The 23,205-nt window shown below is 43.4% G+C and overlaps 1 protein-coding gene across 3 annotated transcripts in view; it reads right to left on the minus strand.

Annotated features, from left to right (window-relative positions):
• Positions 1-23,205, minus strand: part of kcnh2b (potassium voltage-gated channel, subfamily H (eag-related), member 2b) — a 231,543-nt gene that overhangs the window by 24,875 nt on the left and 183,463 nt on the right. Inside the window, exon 1 of one of the 3 annotated variants that reach the window (XM_070985947.1) lies at positions 16,683-17,712. The exons of the other annotated variants lie outside the window; for them this stretch is intronic. Coding sequence (XP_070842048.1) covers positions 16,683-16,880 — 198 coding nt within the window. The 5' untranslated portion in view covers positions 16,881-17,712. Of the gene's footprint in view, positions 1-16,682; positions 17,713-23,205 lie in introns of those variants that run through there. 3 annotated transcript variants of the gene reach the window in all.

The following is a 23,205-nucleotide window of genomic DNA, read 5'->3' on the forward strand; positions in this document are numbered from 1 at the left end:
ATTCTCCTCTTGTAACCATGGATGTCTAAAACTTTTCCGGGCAATCTCTCCAGTAGCTGCTGAGATATTTCAGTCTACACCAAAGCCGTGGGCCGACTGGCAGATGGACATCTCCATCCCTAAAGCCATGCAACGAGCATGGCTAAACTCCAGAGACTTATAATGGGGGAAGTTACAACTCGGATTTTCCGAATAATTTAACTTTCACTTCATGTTAGTGTCTCACCCTTACTGACCGGCTCAACTCAGTTTGCTGCCACTTCACATTGGTTAAAACACATCGGTTGCTTTTTCAGCATATGTTGCCTTTTAAAAAGACCATATTGACACAGCTGCCATTTTCCTCTCGTCACGCTCAGGGTGGGAAGCTCTTGACATATGGCCCGATGCCCCTCCAGATTTTCACTCTGCATTGTCTTTTCAGTTCCCGATCAATTGGGCGGCGGTGAAACGATGACAGTTTGTTTAGACTCGCAGCTTGGAACACAACAGTTCAACGTTATCCTTTTGATAACAGCATTTGAGCGTCCCACACTGAGCGTGGTGTGGCGCTTTCCAAAGAGCTGTCAAGAAGAGAAAAAAAAAAAAAAAAAAAACATCAGTTAGCACACACACACCTGACCACCTCCTGAAACAACCTTAACTCTTTTTTCGACGACTTTGAATTTCAGATTGTCAAGTTTGTCAGTTGGTGTAAAGCTTCTTAGAGATTTTTGGGCTCTTCATGCACCAGGAGTCCTCAGTAAATTAAATATCTCAGGGATGATCAGAATGAGCAGCGGCGGGAACCTTCACAGCTCCAGAGCTTCTGTAAACCCCACAAATCAACTGTGCTTTCCTCTAATCTGTTTATCACAGTTTTTAGTTCAACAGATACAATCTTAAATATAATACATGCAAAAGACTGAGGAGGTCAGAAGGACATACACATACATGGTGTTTTATCACAGTTATCAAGATGCTGTGGTGAGAAATGTGACTGCAGCAGATGGAAAGAAGTTTTACACTGTTTGCATCAACTGAAACATTTTCTTTCCCACTGCTGTGTCTGTCCCCACCTGTCTTTGATCACTGACGAGTTTCATGGTTTTTAGAGTTTGGTTTCGTTCAAATGTGAGCTTGGCATTTCCTCTCATGCTGGCTTTGTGGGGCCAGAACCTATTGCTTCAGGGTCTGTGCTTTGGTGTTTTCTGATCAAAGGATCGCCTACAGTGGCCTGCTGGGGCCAGTTGCAGCATGCACACATCAATATTGTATATGTCAGCTTTAAAAAGTGAATAGATTAAACTCAGAAAAGGGTCCTCTTTTTGGTTTCAGGTCAAAATGTCAGACAAAAATCCAGGATTATCTAAGGTATAAGTAACACTCTGTATCCAGACGTGCACACATGAACACACTTTCAGAGGGTTGAGCCGGCACAAACATTAGTTGCAAACACACACATCCACACACACCCCTACAGTTCAGTCAAGTGCCCCTCTCAGCTGTGCGTCCCCTCCTGGAGTATCTTGCGGGTTATTTTTAGCCATCTGTGTGAAACTAAAAAACATTGCCACAAGGACTGTTAAAAGTGCAGATGTCAAGACACATTTAAGTGCAGATAGGGCAGAGTTGTATTTGAGGACAGCACTGGAGGGAGAAGACTTGGAGCAATGGGGGGGTTGGGGGGTAGTTTACAGAGCTGACCGCCTGTGCTATGAAGATATGTTTTTCTCACTTCACCCACAACAAGCTGCTTCTTCCTGGCGTCAGTCTACACAGCGGAATCCCCAGTCCAGCAGACAGCAGTGTCATCACTGAATTTTCTACATCATCTTTGCTGGAATTTGACTTTTATTGCTGAAATTGATGCTATTTGCCTGGACTGCATCTGACACACTGGGTTTAGGTCAGGTTAAGTGTGCTGAATTTTCTCATTTAATTGCCTGCCTGAAAAACATGCATTAATTTTGATATTTAGTGACAATTTGAAGTCTTGATTAGCGTAGAGCAGGCTGCATGCAGACAGAAGTGGATTCATTTTCAGGCTGACTGCTGCTGTGTCAGGTCTACTTTACATGACACTGTATGGTTACAGTGACAACAAAGTGGATATGCAGGCAGGAGGAGATGACAAGTGACAAGATATAAATCAAATTTAAACCCAAAATGTCACATACATAGTATGCACCTGCTAAACCATCACACCTGTCATATTCTCTTTACTTTCTGCCATGACACTTTCAGTAAGATGACAACAGAAAAGAGGGATAATGTAACATGGTTAGAAGTCTATTCTCTCTCTCTCTCTCTCTTTTTGTTTTAATAAGAACACAGTGATGGGAAAGACAAGATGACATATTTGTTTCCAGAAATCCTTCATATTAAGCAGCACTGTGGACATCAAAGATTCTTAAAGTTGAATTAAGTTGAAGTGGATAAAGAGTAAATACTGCAAAGCAGGAAATTAAAAGAAAGAAGGCGAGATAAAAAGATTAAAAATATGTAGATAGGAGAACGGATATGACGCACAAAGAAAACACAAAGTGTTTCTTCCTTAAAAAATGTCTCTCAGCAGAACTGATCAAAGATAAGGTAAAGAATTTGTTTAAAGGAGTAAGTGCCGCAACAACAAAGCAGCTAAAAGAAGGACAAGGTCACGGTATTGACTGAGTCTGAAGCTGAGAACTCTGAAGGTGATGACTCACCTTTTTAAAGGCACCACATTTTGAACAGCACACACACACACACACACACACACACACACACACACACACACACACACACACACACACACACACACACACACACACACACACACACACACCTGCTGGAGTCCTTTAAAGGGCGATGACTGAACAGCCAAAGCCACTTCCATCGTAATCTTCAATCAAATCTTCTATCGGTGCAGAAGACTGAGCCACAGGCACACACAGCTGCAGAGGTACATCCAAAAAGTTTTGCACACAAAGTTGCAAACTCAAAAAGTAAGTGAAGCTGGGAAGTCAGAGTGCACCTGAACAACACACTGTCTGTCTTTTGCACTTAAAAGAAGCAGGTTGTTATCCTGAGAGAGAGTTTGCAACAGAAGCGGAGGAGTCACTTTGTGAATCGTGCTAAAAAGTGCAGAGACTGTACATCATCACAGCTGATGGACATCCTGAACGTTGTACAGGCAATTCAGAACTACGGTACAAACTACACACTAGTGCGAGCTGCATCTCTCTTAGAAGAACTTCCTTTAGTTCTGTTTGATCAAAGAAGGTACCACTCAGAATTTAAAAACGTCTTTATCAACCCTCCTTAGAAGTGGACGACCCTACAGCAGCTTTCAGCTCAGCTCTCTGTAGTCACACTGTGCCGTTTATCAAACTTGACATCCTGTCTGTTGAAAAGTTTGTGTGAGTCTCAGAGGGGAGAAAAAAAAATGACACGGTATGAGGTTAACGGCAGCTGAAAGCAGTCAGGCAGTATGCACCATCCATCTGCTTCGCAGGGGTGTTGATGGTTTTGGGAGGTGTCCATGTCTCACATTGTGTGAGATGTGTTTGGCAGGAAACACTTGTGTAGATGGGTGTAAACTTGAAAAAACAACTAGTGTCCAAGCATGCAGACAAATGAAAACAGAGAATGAAGACAGAAGAAAAAAAAAAAACCTCCTTTGAGCTCAGATATAGAGATATTTTTAGCCAGACATTAATTACCATCCTCTGGCTATGTGCTCCCATTTAGAGTGAAGGAGTTGGACCGAGGAAATTTTCAATCGAGTGAATTCCAGCTCAAAGCATCATGGGAGGTATGTGTCATATGAAAAGCCCTCCTCACTTCCCGTGGCGTTGTATCAGCCACAGGAGAGTTGGTCTAGTTAAAAGAGTTTAATATTTTGAAATTTGAAACACAGTGTCCATTTTTACTTTTCATGTGTGGAAAATGAACCCACATCCCTGAATGTGTGAAATCTGATACACACATGCACACTGGACGTTAAGTATTAACATGAGGGTGTATGGAAACTTGCACAGAGACGAGTATTAATGTTCAATGTGTGTCACACACACAATTTATGTTACATGAGTACAGAAAAATACACTGTATGTGTCTGCGTGAGAACGTGTGCATGCTAATGCTGCCAAGTGCTTTTGTTTGTTAGTGAGCACCAACACTGAAGCTTTAAAGAGGAACTCCACTGATGGTGCACATCAAAGTGTGTTTCCAGGTGCTGGGGAGTACTACGGCATATGGGAATAAAGTTGTATAAAGCCTTTTGTGGCTCCAGAGGGAGCTGTGTGAAGTCTGATAAACGTCCTGAAGTGATACCACGTGTCAGTGTAACCCTCTTTTAAGACTTTTTGTCTCCACTCTTTTTTAGCTGATAAATTTGTGATTTATGCAAAAGAAGTTTTTTTTTCAAGAATTTCACTATAATGTGGATATGGGAGGTGAGACAAAGGTTATGTTACTCAGTAGTTTTCCCATTCATGAACTTCTACGCTGAGAGTGTTGAAACATGCGTGACAGAGAAAATAGAAAAAATATGTGTGTATATGTGTGTATATAGGTGCAGATGTGTTATTCAAGTTACTAATACTACAGTACATCTGCACAGACTATAAACAGACACACACTGGTATATATGCATTCACAGACCCTCACACTCATACACACACACAGGATGTGCGTGTGTGTGTGGCATGAAGTTACACCGTCACTTTGACATAAGATAGACTTGTTTTAGAAAATGAAAAAAAGGAGATGGAGGGAATGAGAGAAAGAAAGAAAACAGCTACACAAAGGAGAAAGAGTGTGTGTGTGTGTGTGTGTGTGTGTGTGTGTGTGTGTGTGTGTGTGTGTGTGTGTGTGTGTGTGTGTGTGTGTGTGTGAGGGAGAGTGAACTCATAGGAAAGACAGAGAGGGATGAAGAAACAGAGCCAAGAGGGACAAATGTACAGACTGACACAGAAAGTCAGAAAGACGAAACAATAGATAAAAGTGAAAGAAGAGCAACAATGACAAAACTGTCCAGCCCTGTGAAGGGTGGTCAACAGGATTCTTCACTCACACACGTACACACACACACACACACACACACGCACAAATGTCAATTCTAAAATAGAAAATGTTAGCCTGTGCTTAGGAGCCAGAACAGTTGGACATCTACAGCGGCTCAGATTCTCTGCCAGATTCAGAGCTGAACTTTGCCACAACACACACACACTGAGCTCATACTGCTCCTCTCACACACAACCTGACTTCATCCTCTGGCTCTTTATTTCAACAAGTTCTCATACCTAAAAAAAAAGGGAAAAGATAGTGGTCATGGTTGAAAGAAACCATCATTAAGTGTGAGGAGGAGACGCAACACAAACAACAGGTTTCCATTAAGAGTTTTGATGTCTCATAAAGCTTTCATGAGACAACTCATCACACAAAACGCCTGTGCTTTTCTGTCTCGAACAGGTGAGTTCTCTGAAACACCTGCTTCCTTTGCTATAGATTTCTTCAACCGCAGCTGTGATGCTAGGAAAGCCTTAGCAAACACTGTGCACGCTTCACCATGGAAACTGATCAATATTTCATTCATTGTTAAACAGCCCTGCTCATTCCTGCCATTGCTCTGTATCAGAAAGACCTGCCCTGTCAAGCACAGTATTCAAACAACAGTGAAGGAGGCACATGAAACTGTTAGGGTTTGCAATTTCTAGAGAGCCACCGGCGTTGAAGAGCACACGGTTGTTATTTCAGGAGCAGCACGTCATATGTTTGATCCCCCTTTAATAATGCAATTTCAAATCATATCCATTTGGTAAAGGTACACATGTGTACATAGCTCCTGACTCCACGTACTGAAAGACGACACGCAAACACGACACACACCACCTTTCCACCAGGAATTAGCTGAGCTTTTTTGTGGGTGAAAAACAGATCAAATCCCTGTTTAAATGCAGCCAAGATGCTGTTCAATGCCAATAATCCAACCCACCTCTGGAGGAGCAAATGCATGACATCACCAGGCCATATAGAGGCACGAAAGTTGTTTTCTGAGCAGATATGTAACCAGAAATGCCATGTAAATCAAACAGGTGGCAGATAGCTAGATGCCTGTCAGAGAGGATTGTTAGGATGATGCTGGATGGAGGACAGGTGATTTCACCGCCAGCTTCAAAAGGTGGAAAAAAAAACCCGACGGCGAATGATGTGCATGCCAGTCTTTATCCTGGCAGGACTTGGAAGGCAAGCTTGACTGTGGGAAACACATATAAACACATACAGTATAACGTACAAGCATGTCCGCCCCAACACACACACACACACACACACACACACACACACACACACACACACACACACACACACACACACATTTAATAACTGACTTTCTTTCTCCTGTCACCCTGAACTCAAGTCTGCAAGTTAAGTGGATAAACCCCACGCTAACCTTTAGCCTGGCCTTATTCCAACATTTCAAATAAAAGTCTGGATGGCTTTATTCAACACACACACTGCTGCAAAGGCACACTCATGGACACACACAAGGGCACAGGGTTCTGACATTGGCCGGCGGCTTTATCTTTCACAAAAAGATGGCGTAATATTAATAGATAGTGTCTGCTGATAAGTTCACAGTCGGTGGACAGAGCAGCCACTGCTGTCTGCACAGTGCTGAAGGCAAGAAACGCTTTGTTCCTTCAGTAAAATATGAATGAAAAAAGTTCACAAAATTGCTCAAAAAAAGTGGCAACAATAATGTCTTTGAAACTTCAATTCTGTGTGGCCAAATCCCAACAGAGTCTGAAATGTTTTTAAAAATTAATGTGACCAACTCTCACTAATAGACTGCTTACAAGGATTCTCATGATCTTACGCTTTTTTAGAAATTTGATACGAATATAATTTTTCACTACGTGTGTGCGTGTGTGTGTGTGTGTGTGTGTGTGTGTGTGTGTGTGTGTGTGTGTGTGTGTGTGTGTGATGCATGTGAATCCAAGGTGTCTCTCCTCCACAGTATCTGGGCAGCTGTGGTGCATCTGTGTTCTCCATGTTGTTTGATGAAACATGAAATAAACAACAAAAAGAATTCGACTTAAAAGGGAATAATAATCTCTGAGGAGAAAGTAGTTTTGGATTTGGATTCTATCCCTGTTTTGCCACAAAGCTGCTCTATTTTTCCCCCTTGATTTAGTTTTGAAGTCCTCTCTGCCAAAGCAGCACTCAAAAGAGAATTATATTTAAATCCATTTGTTTCTCAGTCTGTCATCAAATCACTTGAACTGAAGCAATTTTTTATTCATTTTTTTATTATTATTATTCTTTTTTTATTCTCACTTCCATAACTATAACTGTTTCCCCCAAGTCTTCCAAACCCACCATTTCCTGTTTCTCAGACAAACCATGATGATCAGTGATTGGTTTGTTCGGTGCACGCACACATTCACACCTTATTCATGTTTCTGTCTGGCTGACGATTGGTCCTCCACTTACCGACTGAACACAGTCATATCAGAGAGCCACAGCAAATGCTGCTGAGTAGGAGAAATAACACTAAATTAGGTTACCACTGTAGTAGAAAGCTTGTTAGCCGACATGCTAACATTTGCAGCTTACTTCAGAGCAGGCAAACACAGCTGAATTCGTTCTTTGGCTCTTGTGTTTTGGCTTTGTAAAGGTTAAAAACAATACGAGACCCCCCTGACCCTGACAGATCAGCCATGCCTAGTGACACTTGCTAGGCACTGATTGGACAGTAGCTGCTTGAAGGAGGGGTTTGGCCAAGGGCAATTCAAGTCCAATTAGTCTACTGCCATAGTGCCAGAGACAGCTGATGAGCAAAGAACACATTTTGTTTCTACAACGCCACTTTTCAGACCATCACCTCCTGTAGAACACCTTGTGTGTGTTACTGTGTACACTGCAAGAGTACAAGCACACTGTATTTTGTTTGTATCCATGCTTATGGTCATGCATTTGTATGGGTATGCCTGCATCTGCGTGTTTGCGTATCAGCTTGATATGTGCCTACCACCATGATTGGCTTCCTGGCTGACCTTTTTCTCTCCAGCTCTGACAGTTCCCATTAAGACATAACAAAGGAGCATATTTCCTCAGCCCTGATCTCTCTCCCTCCATTTCTCTCCTCCTCCTCACCACAGCCTTCTCCTCCAATATTCATCAGCACCATCAGCGCTCAGGGAGGTTGCTCCCTCTCTCTGTGGATATCTTTTTCTCTCCATCTCTCTTTGTCTTTGTCCCCATATCTCTTCAATGATCTAATCGTGCTCCATCTCTGTCTCTCTTTTTACCCTTTCTGAGTCTTTGTCTTGATCTTTCTCTGCCTCAATTTCTCCATTACTCTATACATCTCTCTCCCTCAGACTTGAAATATGAATGCAGCAATGAAACACTACAGAAGCAATTGCTGTGGGGCTGCTGACAAATGGTCTGCACACACACACACACACACACACACACACACACACACACACACACACACACATATTAAGTGTTAATCTACGGCACAAGGAGACTTCTGAGGCTTCAGAGTCGACGCTCAGTTTAAGTTTTTAATCTGCTCTCTCTCTCTGTGAGAAACTGCTTTCATCCACTCGTATTCTAACTGGAGATAAGGTGGCCTTAAGTCCAGTTCAACAGCAACCCACCAGGGGATTTAATCTGTGTTGACGAAGGCAAATATCCACAAGAGAACCCCCTCATCACTTTCTGGGAGACGCCGCTGTATTATCCAGGTTTGCTTACACTTCACATTCTGTTCACATAAAGCCACCCCACACCGACTGCAGAGCACACGTTGTGCAATATTGATGGGACTCAGCGCAAAGCTATAGCTGCTGTTCCTGTGGCTTTAAAGGGATCAGAGGATGCCATCATGCATTAGTTCAAACTATGGAATCAGGCCACTTGAATAAAAGATGCTGGTGTGTGAAGCCACAGAGGGACAAACACACACTCAGTGAAGACACATTGTATGTTCTCTGTTTGTGCAGTGGGCTCTGGGAACACTTTATTATTTTCTTTTCCACTGTATTTAAGGCTGCCATCTTGCTGTGCAAACAAGTGGTAGAAGTCAAACAATGTTATTAAAAGGTGCCAAAGTCAGCAAAGATTTGTCATGCATGCGCTATGCTGTCAGAATGGATATGCAAGGTCATATCAGGACTATGAATTTTCATACACTAAGCCTAATTTAAGAGTTATATGCACTAACTGTTGGCCATAAAAGACTCTGCACTATCATATTATCTTTTTTTTTTTTTTTTAATTAAACTCAACAAAGAAATCATTTTTCACTGCTTGGCTGAAGCAGTTCCAGGAACAAGAGATCAAAATACACAATACACTGTATATCATCCTTTATGACATTGGCAAAGCATTATATTTACTGCTAACTTATTCTAACGACATGACATTTATGGAGCAGAACATTATTTTTAATAATTAGTAAAAAAAAAAAAAAAAAAAAAAAAAAAGCTACGGTCCACTTAATAGCTTACAACTTAATCTTAAAGTTATAGAAGTGGCTCAGGTGTCATCACATGACTTTAAAGATATGATCTGATGATCTGATACTGCTTTAAAAAAGTTACTTAACTAAACAAAAAATCTTAAAATTGCATCTACTCCTTCCCCCTCCCTTGGAAAATAAAAAAATGTATGACTATGCAAATATTCCCTTCAAACTAGATGACATAGAAAGAAAAACCCATTCTCAGTGTATGTGCACTGGAGGCTTCACATTCACACATCACACTGGTAACACTGGACCTCCACTGGCTCCAAACTAGTTGCATTGGCACAAAATCCTGCTCATACGCACATTGTACATGTCTTACACTCAGATTTGAGATGAGCATATCTTCAGCAAATGAAATTCAGAGGAGCCTTCTGCTGTCAAACCTGTATGTGCGTCTTTCTGCACAGTAAAGCTCAAACACTCGAGTGACACAACAACGAGTGAAGCACATTTTTGAGCACAGGGGGAATTTAATCTTGTCCTCTGGTTACGTGCTGGCTTGGCATCACATATGATCTTTCCCTGCCCATCCGAAGTTTCCACGTCAATGACCCGAACCCCGGATTAGGTGGCACGATGACACCTGAGCTGTACCTTTGTGTTTAGTTTCAGTTCAGCATGCTGTTTCCAAAGGTCTGGAATGAACATGCGTTAGATTTTTAATAATTCTTCATGTTAAAGCTCTTTGCCAAGGCCTGTCTAAAGTGTAGAAATACTGCAGACACCACGTGATGTTCTATTCTGAAAGCCATGAGATAAATGCTTTAATAACTGTTGTGACCCCTTACAGCAACCTTTGCCACTGTCGTCCCACAGAGGGTCAGGAAGATTAGTGGGCCAAAAAAAGTGGAATGAACCAGTAAAAAGCCTCGGTCCAGTGCCTTCCATAGATGAATGGTCTCACTGGGTACAGAAGAGCTGCTTGACCGAGCAATCATCATCATGTACAATCCATTGTTGGATGACAACTGTTTTGCATATGTGCAGTGTGTGTGCGTGACGCACATGTAAATCAGTGCTTGTGTACACATTCTTATGTTACGGGTGTGTACTGTATGTGTGTGTGTTCACAGTGGTCTGCTGTGGTCTCAAGGGAGGCTGAAAGACATGTAGCACACACATAAATACAGAGGAGCAAAGAACTGCCTCACACACACACACACACACACACCTCTGGGATAGCTACATGGGTCCAAAGCGTGTCTCTTTGTCTCACAGCCCATTGCTTCACTAAGCATCATTGTAATTCACAGATTATTATCCAAGTCACTGACATCCCAGAAACACTTGGCGTTGATACACACACACACACACACACACACACACACACACGCACACACACACACTGATTCACACATTTATCTCCATACATAGTGTGGAAGCATGAATGTACATGTGCATGAATGAGCCTGGAAAATCATATTTAGCATATCTGGAAAGCCAAATCCAAGAAACAAAAGCTCTGGTAAGATGAGCATGAAAGAGGCGATGACACTGAACTGCTGTGGTTTGATGGGGGGGGGGGGGGTGTTAGAGTAGAAGGCTGTATTACATTCACATCCATGTTAAAGCTGGTTGAAAGACAATGACACATATTTTTTGAAGTCTATTTTTGCAGTGAAAGTTATTTGCCAGTTGAAGGTTCCTCATTATGTAATCTGCCTTGTATCAGTGAAAATGCCTGTGAGCTTTGTATCACCAAAAAACAGCAAGGCTGCAAGAACAGCTACTTGTATATGTCTCTAAAATAAGTCAAGTGGTCTGGAGATTCATACAAACTGCAAAAAATGGCCATAAAACTCTAATATTTGGGCACTGACGGGCGCTCTCATCAGTTTCCTCTTGTGCTGGGTTTCAATCCTCAATACTTTTTGAGCATCGACCAAAATGTGACCATAGCTTTGATGATACAGAAACAGTATGGAAAATCATGTTAATTAAAACAGGGCTGAAGGTTACTGGCATCCATATTGGAAATTCTCTCACAATAAACAGCTCTCTCTTGACTTGTAGTTTAAGCTCTTTTCAAGTCGCACCACACACTGTAATTTCTTCAGTTCTTCAGTCTTGCGAAGTTCCAAAGTTTATAAATCCTTGACTAGCTTTAACAGTGCAGGTTTCCATTTGTCAGCTCGAGCAATTACATCTGTCAGTGGTTTGATGACCTTTAGCTTGTCGAGCACGAACTACTTTTTAAAAGACACAAAAAGAGCTTTTTATACCACTCTGATCTTGCGTGGCATAACTAAGTTTCTAATTCATGTGATCATGTGGTGAGTTTAAACGTGGCCGAGGATGACGGTGCGATGACTCATTCCAGTGTCAGCAAATGTACTGGAGTGTTCACAGTTTAGGCGCTGCTACTGTTTGGCATCAGCTGGAGCAGCAGGGGAAAATGTTTTGATATTTGTTTCACACATATTATGTAAACTTCTGATGTACTGTATCTATAACTGTCTTGTGTCACATGGCAAAACAAACGCAGTCCCAGTTTACTGAGAGGATTAACTCTGCACATCTTTGCTGCATCTTTTTCACTTTTACTTTGGATACAGAAACAAACATTGGGAGGGAGATACATCACACCCTCTCCAACGACAACTTGATGCATGGTGAGCCTGAAGCTAACCCAAACAATCATTTTCACTGAAGTACACAATGACACAGCAGAAATTCATGTTAAAAAACAGACTGGGGAAGTGTTCGGAGGTGATTTCAGGATCGCACTTGGGTGCCAAATGTATTGAGGGGAAGCAGCTGTGGACAGGCTGCGACGGCTCGGAAACCAAACTGGATCTTTCCTGTGTTTCTCACTCTTTACATGCCTGCCAACTTTCCCGCCTACACCTTCCTACCTTCCTGTCTTCCTCTGTCCTTCCCTTGCTTCCTCTTATTGTTTGTATCACAGGACAACAAACAGCTTAGGAAAGACAGAACCACAGTGAGGCCGGTTCAATAACAGACTCCAGGGTCCATTTTGTGCTTCCTGGTGGCAAAGCTGTGTACTTAATGATCCCAGCAGCACATGGAATCCACAATCACCTTCTCTTTCTATACATCCCTCCATTCCCCTCTTCCCCTGCTCCTCTCCTCCGCCATCACCTTTCTGTCTCCTCTCACCAGAAAATACAGCTCTCTCACAGTTGGGTGATGGGGCGGGGTGCATATTAAGTCTCCTCACAAGGTTTCTTAATCCCAGCCGGCAAGCCGAGCCGAGCCCAGCCAGGGAAACATGCAGAGGAGATATCGGTGGGATTTTTTTCCTCCTCAAGCTTCCCTTATCAACATCTCCACTTTGGCGAGGGCTAAGCTCCTCCTGATAAATGCACGCATGCACATACAAAAAACTATTTGAGAATGTACAGTAAGCATGAGTGTGAAAATGAAGGGTACATATCCACAGACAAACTAAGACATCCACACATGCAACCAACAAACATCCAGCACCATATACAAATGAAGCAAAATCAAATTAGCATGACTGCTCACCTAAACATTCAGCATACTGCCAGCTATATATTACCGACCTCAGTCCAGCAACAGCTTCAAGGCCAACACCCAATATCGAAATAATTCCACTAGTGCAGAAAGTGCAGCAGTAGTTCAGTTATGTAGCCAGAATTGAACATCCACAATGCCTCATGACTGTGCACACTCGTAGACACACATCTCAGAGCCAGCAGGGAGAATAGTGTGTCTTTACAAACCGCTTCAGGCATGTTGTACACTACAACATGTGTAGGAGTCAGGGAACGCCAAAGCTCCACTACCTCACCCTCCCTCGACGGCCCGCTCCCTTCATCCTCCCTGCTATAGGTAACAGGCCTTGCTTAGTCTCATTGAGGTGTGTGTGTGTGTGTGTGTGTGTGTGTGTGTGTGTGTGTGTGTGTGTGTGTGTGTGTGTGTGTGTGTGTGTGTGTGTGTGTGTGTGTGTGTGAGGGCTGCATGGACTGTGAGTGTATTTGTCTGCAGGGTACTCTGACCCCTCCAGGCTCTGAACAATCTTACTTATTCTATCCCAGACTAATTCAGTTTGGTGTTATTGTCCTGAAAGTGTAGGACTTAAAACTTTATTCTCATAATCATTCACTGGAAACACATCACAGAGTTCGAGCTGGTAGCTCTTTAGAGTTTGCGTTGACTGAATCCACAGTGCAGTGAAGTTCGAGGCATATCTTTGTGGAATGGAATCAGCTAACCTTAAAATCGAAACCCGATGCCTTCTTTGCCAAACTCTACGTGTTTGGCTCACCTCAGCTGATTGTGTTGCTGCGCAGCTCTCCTTAATGACAGCCAGCAGGTCGTATCAGCCACCGCAAATGAACTTTAACGTAATTCTGAGAGTAACTTGATGACAGGCCAAAAGAAAACTTGGCTGATGTCGGGTTTGTGTGCTCCCCGCAAGCTGGTGTCTGTACTCGGCCAAAGGCTGTTCGTGAGGTAAAAGAACCTCCAGCCTGCAGCACCGCTGTGCACCTGCAGCTGTGTTTCTGTCGTCCCACCAAATCCAACAGTCATATGACATTTTTCCAGGGGATGCATCATCCCAGTTCAACTTTCATTTTTCCATATTATTGATTTAAGCTAATCAATTAGCTTTGAATCATTTAGTCATCACAGTTGTTATCTTAATGTGTACACATTGGAATCATTTTGCAATAACCATGCAGAAGCCTTCTGCATAGAGTTTTCTCAGTGCGTTTGCTCTGAACAACCTGAAATCATTATCTCTCTGCATACAGAAACAATCCAATAAACAGTCAACAACATTGTTAAAGAGGCGTCAGCGAGAAAATCAGATCGAATGGGCCCCTGTGGAACAGACCCAGCCAGTCGGAGGCCCCTTGAGAGGAAAACTGTTAACCACTACATATTATTTTCTCCACAACTTAGCTATTATGACAAAGAGAATGATAACATGTAGATATTTCTATCGCAAAGGTAAAGCCTCCGAGGCTTGAGGCAAACCCCAGAGCCACTCAGTGAAACAGACACAGACTTTATGAATAGTGTGGCAGAATCAAAGGCTGATATTATGGAATCACTTTCTAGTTAACGACTGCTGGCACGGCATGGAGGATACCCATGTATGGCCAAGGATGCTGCAGGTTTGTGCGGGTGGATTTTCTTTTTAATTGCTTCAAAACAACAGGAAAAAAATCCATCTCATGTAGTGCGGATCCACGGCTGTGTCCTATTTCTAGGTTTGCCAAACTCTTGCATAACTTTTAACACTGGCAGCAGGTACATTTAAAACTAAGGGTGCTTTCAGGTGTCAAACAGGCCCTGTCTGAAAGCTGTGTGGGAGGAAGAGAGAGAGAGAGAGAGAGAGAGAGAGAGAGAGAGAGAGAGAGAGAGAGAGAGAGAGAGAGAGAGAGAGAGATGGAGCCAAAATTGGATATCTGACTGCCAGTCTGTATCACGACTACATACTCAGTGGAGAAGGTGAAAATGTGCTCCCTGTTGGACCATTGATCTGTGACTATTGGATGTATGTTTGAGACAGGAAATCTCACTTCAATCTGCTGTTTAGATTTCTGTGTATGTGCGATCAAAACCATGTTTCTGGTCAGTGAACTTCAGATTTAGAGTTAAATCACAGGCTGTCAGCTTGATTATTGAGCTTTGCAGCATCACTTTTACATGCAATTTATCTTGAAATTGAGCTGAATGTGACAACAATCAACCATTATACAAAGAGTAGCCATGCAATTTAGGTACAGGATGCAATCATGGCTGGGCTGTGCTTCATCTGTTTGTAACCAGGGCTCTAGTTAGCAGTCCAAGCAACCCTTACAAAGAATACATACGTGTTTGAGTAAGAACTGACCAGCATGGGTCTGGAGGTGAGTGCTCAAGTTAAAATAATCAAAGCAGATCTTGAATTTAAAAGTTACATCTAGGTATTCTAACACAGTCATCTACACTATATATACACAGTTTACCCCTTAACTTCATCATAACTTTATATTCTGTTGTATTTATTTTTGCTTATTCAATTGTCTCATCTCTCTCCTCCTCAGTGTGACACACAATGTGTTGAATGCAGTGAGGGATTGCAGCTTTTAACTGGACTGACTGCTCTATTTCATCAAGGGGCAGGTTGTGCATACAGCAGTTTAAAATGGATGTTTGTGCTGGATCTCTGCTTAAAATGAGCCTTACAGTATCAGCTCTCCTGCACCGACTCAGCTGTGTTCACGATGCGACAAAAAGGGTTGGGGACACCTTTTCCCATGTGACTCCACCTGTTAACCACTGTTACATGTCTGAGATGCACATGCAAAGGCTGTCCATATACAGCCTTTGCATGTGCATCACAAACGATCACCAGCATTTAAAGTACAAATTGGATTAATTCAAGTAAGATTTTAGCTTAAGCTCACTTAGGGAATCCTGACTCTCTTTTTATTAGAAGTATTAGATGTAGGGCAGTGGCTTCACGTTTTACTCGGCCCTCAATGCCCCGCTGGTTAAGCTGACATGATCGAACCTGACTTTGTTTAGCCTCAAGATACTGCAAGAACAAACCGACAACAGCATGAAAGGACTGCTATCAATGTTTGAGCAAAAGAAGATTTAACTGTCAAACGTTATTACAACACCGCTGTCTTTCTTCAAGGAATATGTTGCTGATTTACAGTTTTGTAAAGATACTTACTTACTGTCCAACTTTGCCACCAACGAGACAGATGGTCTGCCTCCACTCTTTATCTGTGAGCTCATATCGATTTACACCACCGTAGAGAATGAAGTGCAAAATTTAAAAGGTCAGTGCAACAGAATACAGCCTTGTTTTCCTTTGAGAGATACAAGAAAATGTGGCCACAAACATCCAGACTGATGTAAAATCTCCATTAGCTCATAGGGTCAGAAATTCCTCTCAAATGGCTTCGAGCTGTGTGCTGACACTATCCTAAGTTTACAAGACAAGATACTACTATTTCCAGAAATAATTTCAAGAAGGAAAGTATTTTTCAATAGAACATTTCCGTTTTTATCATTACACACTGCACTTTGTTACACTACTTCTTTGTGCAAGTTACAGCCTTATTCATCTTAGTCTCCTCCACACATCCTTCCCTATACGCAGACATGTCTTCCTACACTTTGTCGTCCCCCTTTTCACTTCTCCAGACCTTCCCTGTGGCACCTTAGTAGTCCCTCTCTGTCTCACCTCTCTCCCTTCGGCAGGTTGTGGGTGCTCTCTCGCCTCCCACCCGCGGCGGCAAGAGAGTGGCAGGCCGGGCGGGCGCGGCATTAGAGCAGCCGGGCAGCAGGAAGGGCGGCAGCAGTGATCGGAGGTAGCGGCTTTGGTGAAGGTCGACTGGCGCAGGAAGACGTTGAGGAGCTTGAGCAGCGATGGCAGGACCATGGTCCTCAGCGGCAGCTCACCGCGGTGGGGTCAGGGTCAGGGCTGCCCCCCGGGTGTCCGTGGCCGAGACTTCACTATGTGGTGTTGCGACGATGAGGAGGTCACTGTGCAGAGGCAGCCCAGAAGGCGGAGCGCGGCATAGACTGAGTCTCATCCCTGGAGACACTGTCAAATGTCACGTGAAAGAGGGGTGATCACTCTATTCCCCTGCTTCCTGGGTAAAGCTCATCTTCTTTGTTCTTCCTCCTCATAGGCTTCTTCTGCCTCAGGCTGACAAACGGAAGGAGTCACAGCGGTTCGGTAGCCTGTTAAACATCCAACTATTCAACAGCTTCCACTCCGATGCAACTGAACCTCAGCCTGCCTTCCCTCTCCATGGCTCAGATCAGTCCTCAGCTGGCCCACGGTTCCTTATTAAACCACCAACGGCGTCACTTTTTTATTTTTTCTTGCAACATCTCAATGAGTTTTTACGACTGCCCACCCCCCCTCACACAGAGCCCTAGCTGACGGCTGTCTGGCTGTTAACTCCTCAGCATGCAACAGAGGAGAAGAGGAGGAGGATGAGGATGAGGAAAAACGAGACGGAAGACGGCAACAGGAGAGTCGGTTTCCATTAGTTGTAGATAGAGCCCCGATACCACTCAGCTGCTCCTGGTATTACTACTACTACTACTCCGAAAAGAGAGTGGTCGAGAGAGAGGAAGGGAGAATTACAGAAGGAGAGAGAGAAAAAAGGAGCTTGTTCTGGGAAATATATCGGTATGACGGAAAAAACTCCTCTGCACAGAAGAGGTGAGATGCTCTGTTGAGGATAATCAGAGAGGAAGAGAGGAAGGAAGAGAGAGAGAGAGAGAGAGAGAGAGAGAGAGAGAGCGAGAGAGCGAGAGAGAGAGAGAGAGAGAGAGAGAGAACACACACACACACACACACACACACACACACACACACAGACGAAGGAGAAATTAATGGCATGTGATATGCCTACACAGGCAGTTTAGCTGTGTTATAAGTGATGGTATTGATCATTTTATTTTGTCCACCCCACTTACATGGGCAGGAAAAAATAGTGGGCACACCTTACAATATTACATAATCCAGTGCAACAATGCTACAAAGTGTGGGATTGAACATGATCGTGGAGCTGAAACAAAGCCTTTGACAGTGTTAACAAGAAAACTGCTGGACTGTATTAGCTCATACTGCGCAGGTGTTCATGTAATTGTGGCCATCGCTTCTGTACAGTATGTGACACGTACTGTGCATACAGTGAGATCACAGATACACTGAGATAACCATAGACAACAAAATTTAGCTGTGTATAGTATCAACTTGCTTGTATCCCCAATATATCATCTGAATAATACTGTAGGCATGCGTACAGGCAGTGACAGATCCAGAGTTGGAGGGAGAATAAGAGGGTCTTGCCCACTGCCAGACTGGGCTGTTTATTGGGGCAGAAAAGGCAGCCAGTATTAATGCATTATTCCCAGCTCAGTGGCTTTGCCTTGACAACCAGGCTGTACAGTATCGCCTCCGATGGCACAGACTGAGAGCAGGAAACACAGACGCCACCTGATACAACAACAGACAATATGCGAGAGCAACGCTGGAATGCAGAAACTCTCACAAGACTTGTGGTAGATGCTGGTGTTGGTGTGGTCAGGTGCTGTGTCCCGTGCATGTGTGCATGTGTGGTGGAGCGGGATGTTGCTGCCAGGGAATTTCTCAACCACTAGAAATCACTGTGACAGTTACCCATACTGCCCTCTGTCCATTCGTGTATGCATGTGTGTAATGTACATGCATGCATGCAAGTGCATGCACGCACTGCAACCATGGTGACAGGTGAGAGGGCATGTGTGCTGTGTACTTTAGCTGACTCTCTCTCTCTCTCTCTCTCTCTCTCTCTCTCTCTCTTTCTCTCTCTCTCTCTCACTCTCTCTCTCTCACACACACACACACACACACACACACACACACACACACACACACACACACACACACACACACACACACACACACACACACACACACACACACACACACACACAATGCTGGTAAAGGTCACAGAACAGTTAGCCGCTGCTTGGCACAGGCACCTACAGGCTACCAAGCTCATTATGCACTGCTAGTATCCGAAAATAGGCTCAGGGAGATTTGTTTGTCAGTGTTGTGCCACCCAGGCAGACCCTCTCAGGCTGCAAACAAATTCCTCCTCATTTGGATTGACAGGTCTGACCTCCAACCAACTGACACTCTGAAGCATGTGATTGGCAGAGTTTGTTGTGGGTTAGTAAACCACCCGGGAGGAAGAAATGCCTGGGAGTGTCCTTTCATGATAAAGGGATAGGGTTAGCTGGTGTTCTGTCTAGGCTGTATACTACTCACAATAAGTTCGGCCAATCAGACAGCTTAACTCATTTGTCATCATCTGGTTGGTGTTTCTGTTGGCATCTTCTGTGCTGTGTCCTCAGAAATGGACAAAAAGTGGTGACCATCAAAATTTTTTTTGTCAAGAACTGGGTATTTCTAACCTGCAGAAATTATCTTAGGGGATCAACTCCAAAGTGTGATTCATCTCATGTTAGACGGGTTCACCAATCAACGGCTCCCAGCACATACTCAGACCCTCCTTAGCTGTTGGTGCTCAGCTGGATGGAAGAATCATTTCTACTGCTGCTCAAACGTAGTGTTTGTATTGTTTTGTATGTTTGTTTGAATGACCTACTGTATATGAACATCTCTGTGCTTTGCATTAATGAAGTGTGTGCTACGATGCTGTATTGAGCATCTGAACATGTGTCTGTGTGTTTGTGTGTGACAGCAGCCTCATAATTAGGACCCAGCTGGCTTTGTGATAAATTAAATTGATTGTGGACTTGATGAGCTGCTACTGCTTCTTTTAGGACCTGCACCTTTCCTAGCACGGCTACACACGAGAGGGCTGTTGAACAGGCATTTTATCCTCCACTCTGGGTGTGTGTATGCACACACACACACACACACACACACACACACACACACACACACACACACACACACACACACACACACACACACACACACAAAAGTACACACTTTTCTAAAACTCTCAATCCCTAATTAATGATTAGCTGGGAGTCGGGCTGAGTGGGAAACTGTATGAAAGTTTTAAACTATACAAGACTTCACTCTCTACAAACAAAACCATTTGCCTCACAGCTGTACATTCTGATTGGTCTTTGGCAGCCTGGGCTAATTACTAACCAGCAATTTGACTGGTTACTGTTTACTGGATGACTGGAAAACTGGTTCTCTGGTTTGCCGTGTGGATAATGAAGTTACTGGTGTTGTGGTGATCTCCATGTTCGGCTACTAGGCCTGCACAAGGCTGGCTGCAGTGCTTTCTCTGCCTGCCCTCTCTGTCAGCACTGCTTGTGCCTCCGGGGGTAAATAATGCTCTTGGTTTTCTGGGCCAGAGCCCCCTGAAACACACACGCCACACATAAACTTAGACACACCACATGACACAACTCCACATTCCTGACCATGGTGCATGGACACAAAGGAGAATAGAGGAGGAGAGGAGAGGAGAGGAGACAGGGTAAGGAAGAAAATTAGAGGAGGACTTGAGCACAGCTGGTTCTTTACATATGGGGGATAGGTTGCCTGGATACAGTGGAGAGAAACTCCAATCTAAATTTAAGCCTGGAGAGGAGGAGAGAGAGAGAAGCTGGTGGAGAGTGAGACGAAAGAGTGAGAGAGCACAATGGAGAGGTGAAAGAAATGGGGAGTGAAGACAGATGAGAGGTGGAGGGTGAGGAAACAGGGGCCAGCGGACATGAGCGCTGACAGTACAGATGACAGACAATGAATATGGTATAGAGATACAAGAAGATACATCGATGGAAACTTGACTCAGCAAGAAAGCCAAAGAGAAAGAAAGAGGTTGAGGGTTAAGAAGTAAAGCGCTTACAGTTAAGCCCCTCATCAAACACATATTGCCATCACAGTCAGCAGACGCATGGAAAAAAATCCTCCTCTTTCTCATTCTGTATAATCATCTGTGTGTGTTCAAACACTCTTCCATCCTTTCTTAGTTGCAGGTTCATTATGGTGAAGATATTTGTATACAAACTGACAGACACATGAGCACACACACACACACACACACACACACACACACACACACACACACACACACACACACACACACACACACACACACACACACACACACACACACACACACACACACACACACACACACACACACTTTCTGCTCTTTCCCCAGACTATCATGGCAACACACAGACAAGTCCTGCCCTGGGCAAGATGTTTGTTAGTGTTGAGCAACAAATCAATGGAGGCATTGATGAATGGCTGTGGTTTCCAAATGAAGCACTGCGTGATGCTCTTAGATGTAACACAGAGCTGTGCTGCGCTTGTTTCTATCTGGGAGCCAGCAGCTCCCCTCCCTGGCCGGGAAATCACAACACAGCATGTGGCTGCATCACTGTGAGGACTGGCAGAGCTGAACACGTTACAGCATGGCCCACTCTGTCTTTGTCTTCTTGCCTATCTGCTCATTTGTTTTCTCCACACAGGGCTTTCCACGAGGATATGAAGCAGGCAGCCAAAGTGGAAAAGTAGACAGCTCGGGGGCACCCACAGACAGGCCCTCTTGGAGAAAAGTTTTCTCCAGGCTGTAAAAGCCCAAATTCGGTGGCCTCTGCACATTCTCATACCATTATTCCATCTTATAGACCATGTTCTCAACCTGGGGTCCGCGCCCCCCACTGGGGGGCGCCAGAGGTCACGGGGGGTGTGCACAATTTTGTCTGCGCTGAGGTTGTGAGGTTACCAAAATTATATTTGTGCACATTAAATCTATAAAATCACAACAACACACCCAATTGGATAATCAAAACTCTGTATAATTCAAAATAAATCATATTTTTGGTCCACATTCAAATTCATTAAGCTATTTATTACCTCTGACCTTTGAGCTTGCATAAGCAACCTTCAGGTCAGCTAGCGGGCTAGGCTAAGCTAGACCTGGGTAATTCAATAGATACTGATACAGTATATCTTAACAATGAGCCATTATCTTTCTGTTGTAGACCTATTCTATTTGGTTGTCAAAAATTAAACTGTGTGTGTGTGTGTGTGTGTGTGTGTGTGTCTCTGTGTGTGTGTGTGTGTGTGTGTGTGTGTGTGATATACCTGATGACATAAAAAGAATGAAATTTGTCCATAAACAGTGTAAAACAAGGAGAATAAGAACAAAAACCAATAACTGCTGTTTATTGTTGCAAATAAAAGTTTGTAATTAATCACTTTATTCTTTTAGTGCATGTATGCAGGTAGGAGTTGTGGTTGGGGGACCTGGCTTGTCTTGGACACTGGCAGGTGGGCTTCAAGGAAAAAAGGTTGGGAACCACTGATATAGACTGATCTGTTTTATTGCATATTTCAAAAGCATATTTACATGATTGCAAACATACAGTGAATTATTGTAAAGGGGATCAGGCTTCTTGTGTATTTTAGCCCACACAGTCTGTAAAGAGCTATTAATATTTAGAACCATGCCTCTTCCTGGCTAATCAGAACATCTGTAATTAACAATCATTAGACCTTTTTTTTTTCACTGAAAGGTTAATGGAGACATGCTGCAATTAAGGTTAATGTATTGCTTCACTAGAAAGTTAAATAAATTAGTTTATTCAACAAAAGTAAACAAGATTATCTTATGAGTGAACAAGATTTTAATCCCATCTCTTATTTAGCCTACATATTGATTTTAAATCAAATTATTGTCTGACATTAGTTTGGATAATTTGTCAATGGCACGTTTGAGACTGTAACAGCGTGAGGCTGAGGCACCTTCCTCACAGGAGAGGCCATTTAGTGTGTGCTTGCGATGAGTCTTGGAGATGGCTCCGTTCTAAAGAGCACAATGTAAATAAAGGTCATTTATGAATTTGTTCCTTCATTAAGATCATAAACGTCTGTGGTGTATATGGAAAATGCAGTGGACTTTTTAATGCTGTGCAATCGATACGTTTCTTCCGCCGAGGTGTTCAGGTGTTTATAAGCAGCCAGTCCAATGAGGATGTCTCCTGTCTGTGCAATCAGTGCACTTCTGAATGTGTTTTGTTAGCAATTATTTTGCTAACATCTGACTCTGTGCTCTCCACTCGGCAGGACACACCCTCTCGACTGAGCGCGCACACACAAATTCATACTGTAGGGGCAGGACTAATGCAGTTTTAAAGCAGAGGCAGGAGTCATAAAGTGTACTTGTTAATCAAATCAGAATCAAAGAGTATGATAAAGTAGC

Source organism: Chaetodon trifascialis, chromosome 18 (assembly GCF_039877785.1).
Source record: "Chaetodon trifascialis isolate fChaTrf1 chromosome 18, fChaTrf1.hap1, whole genome shotgun sequence".
Lineage (NCBI taxonomy): Eukaryota > Metazoa > Chordata > Actinopteri > Chaetodontiformes > Chaetodontidae > Chaetodon > Chaetodon trifascialis.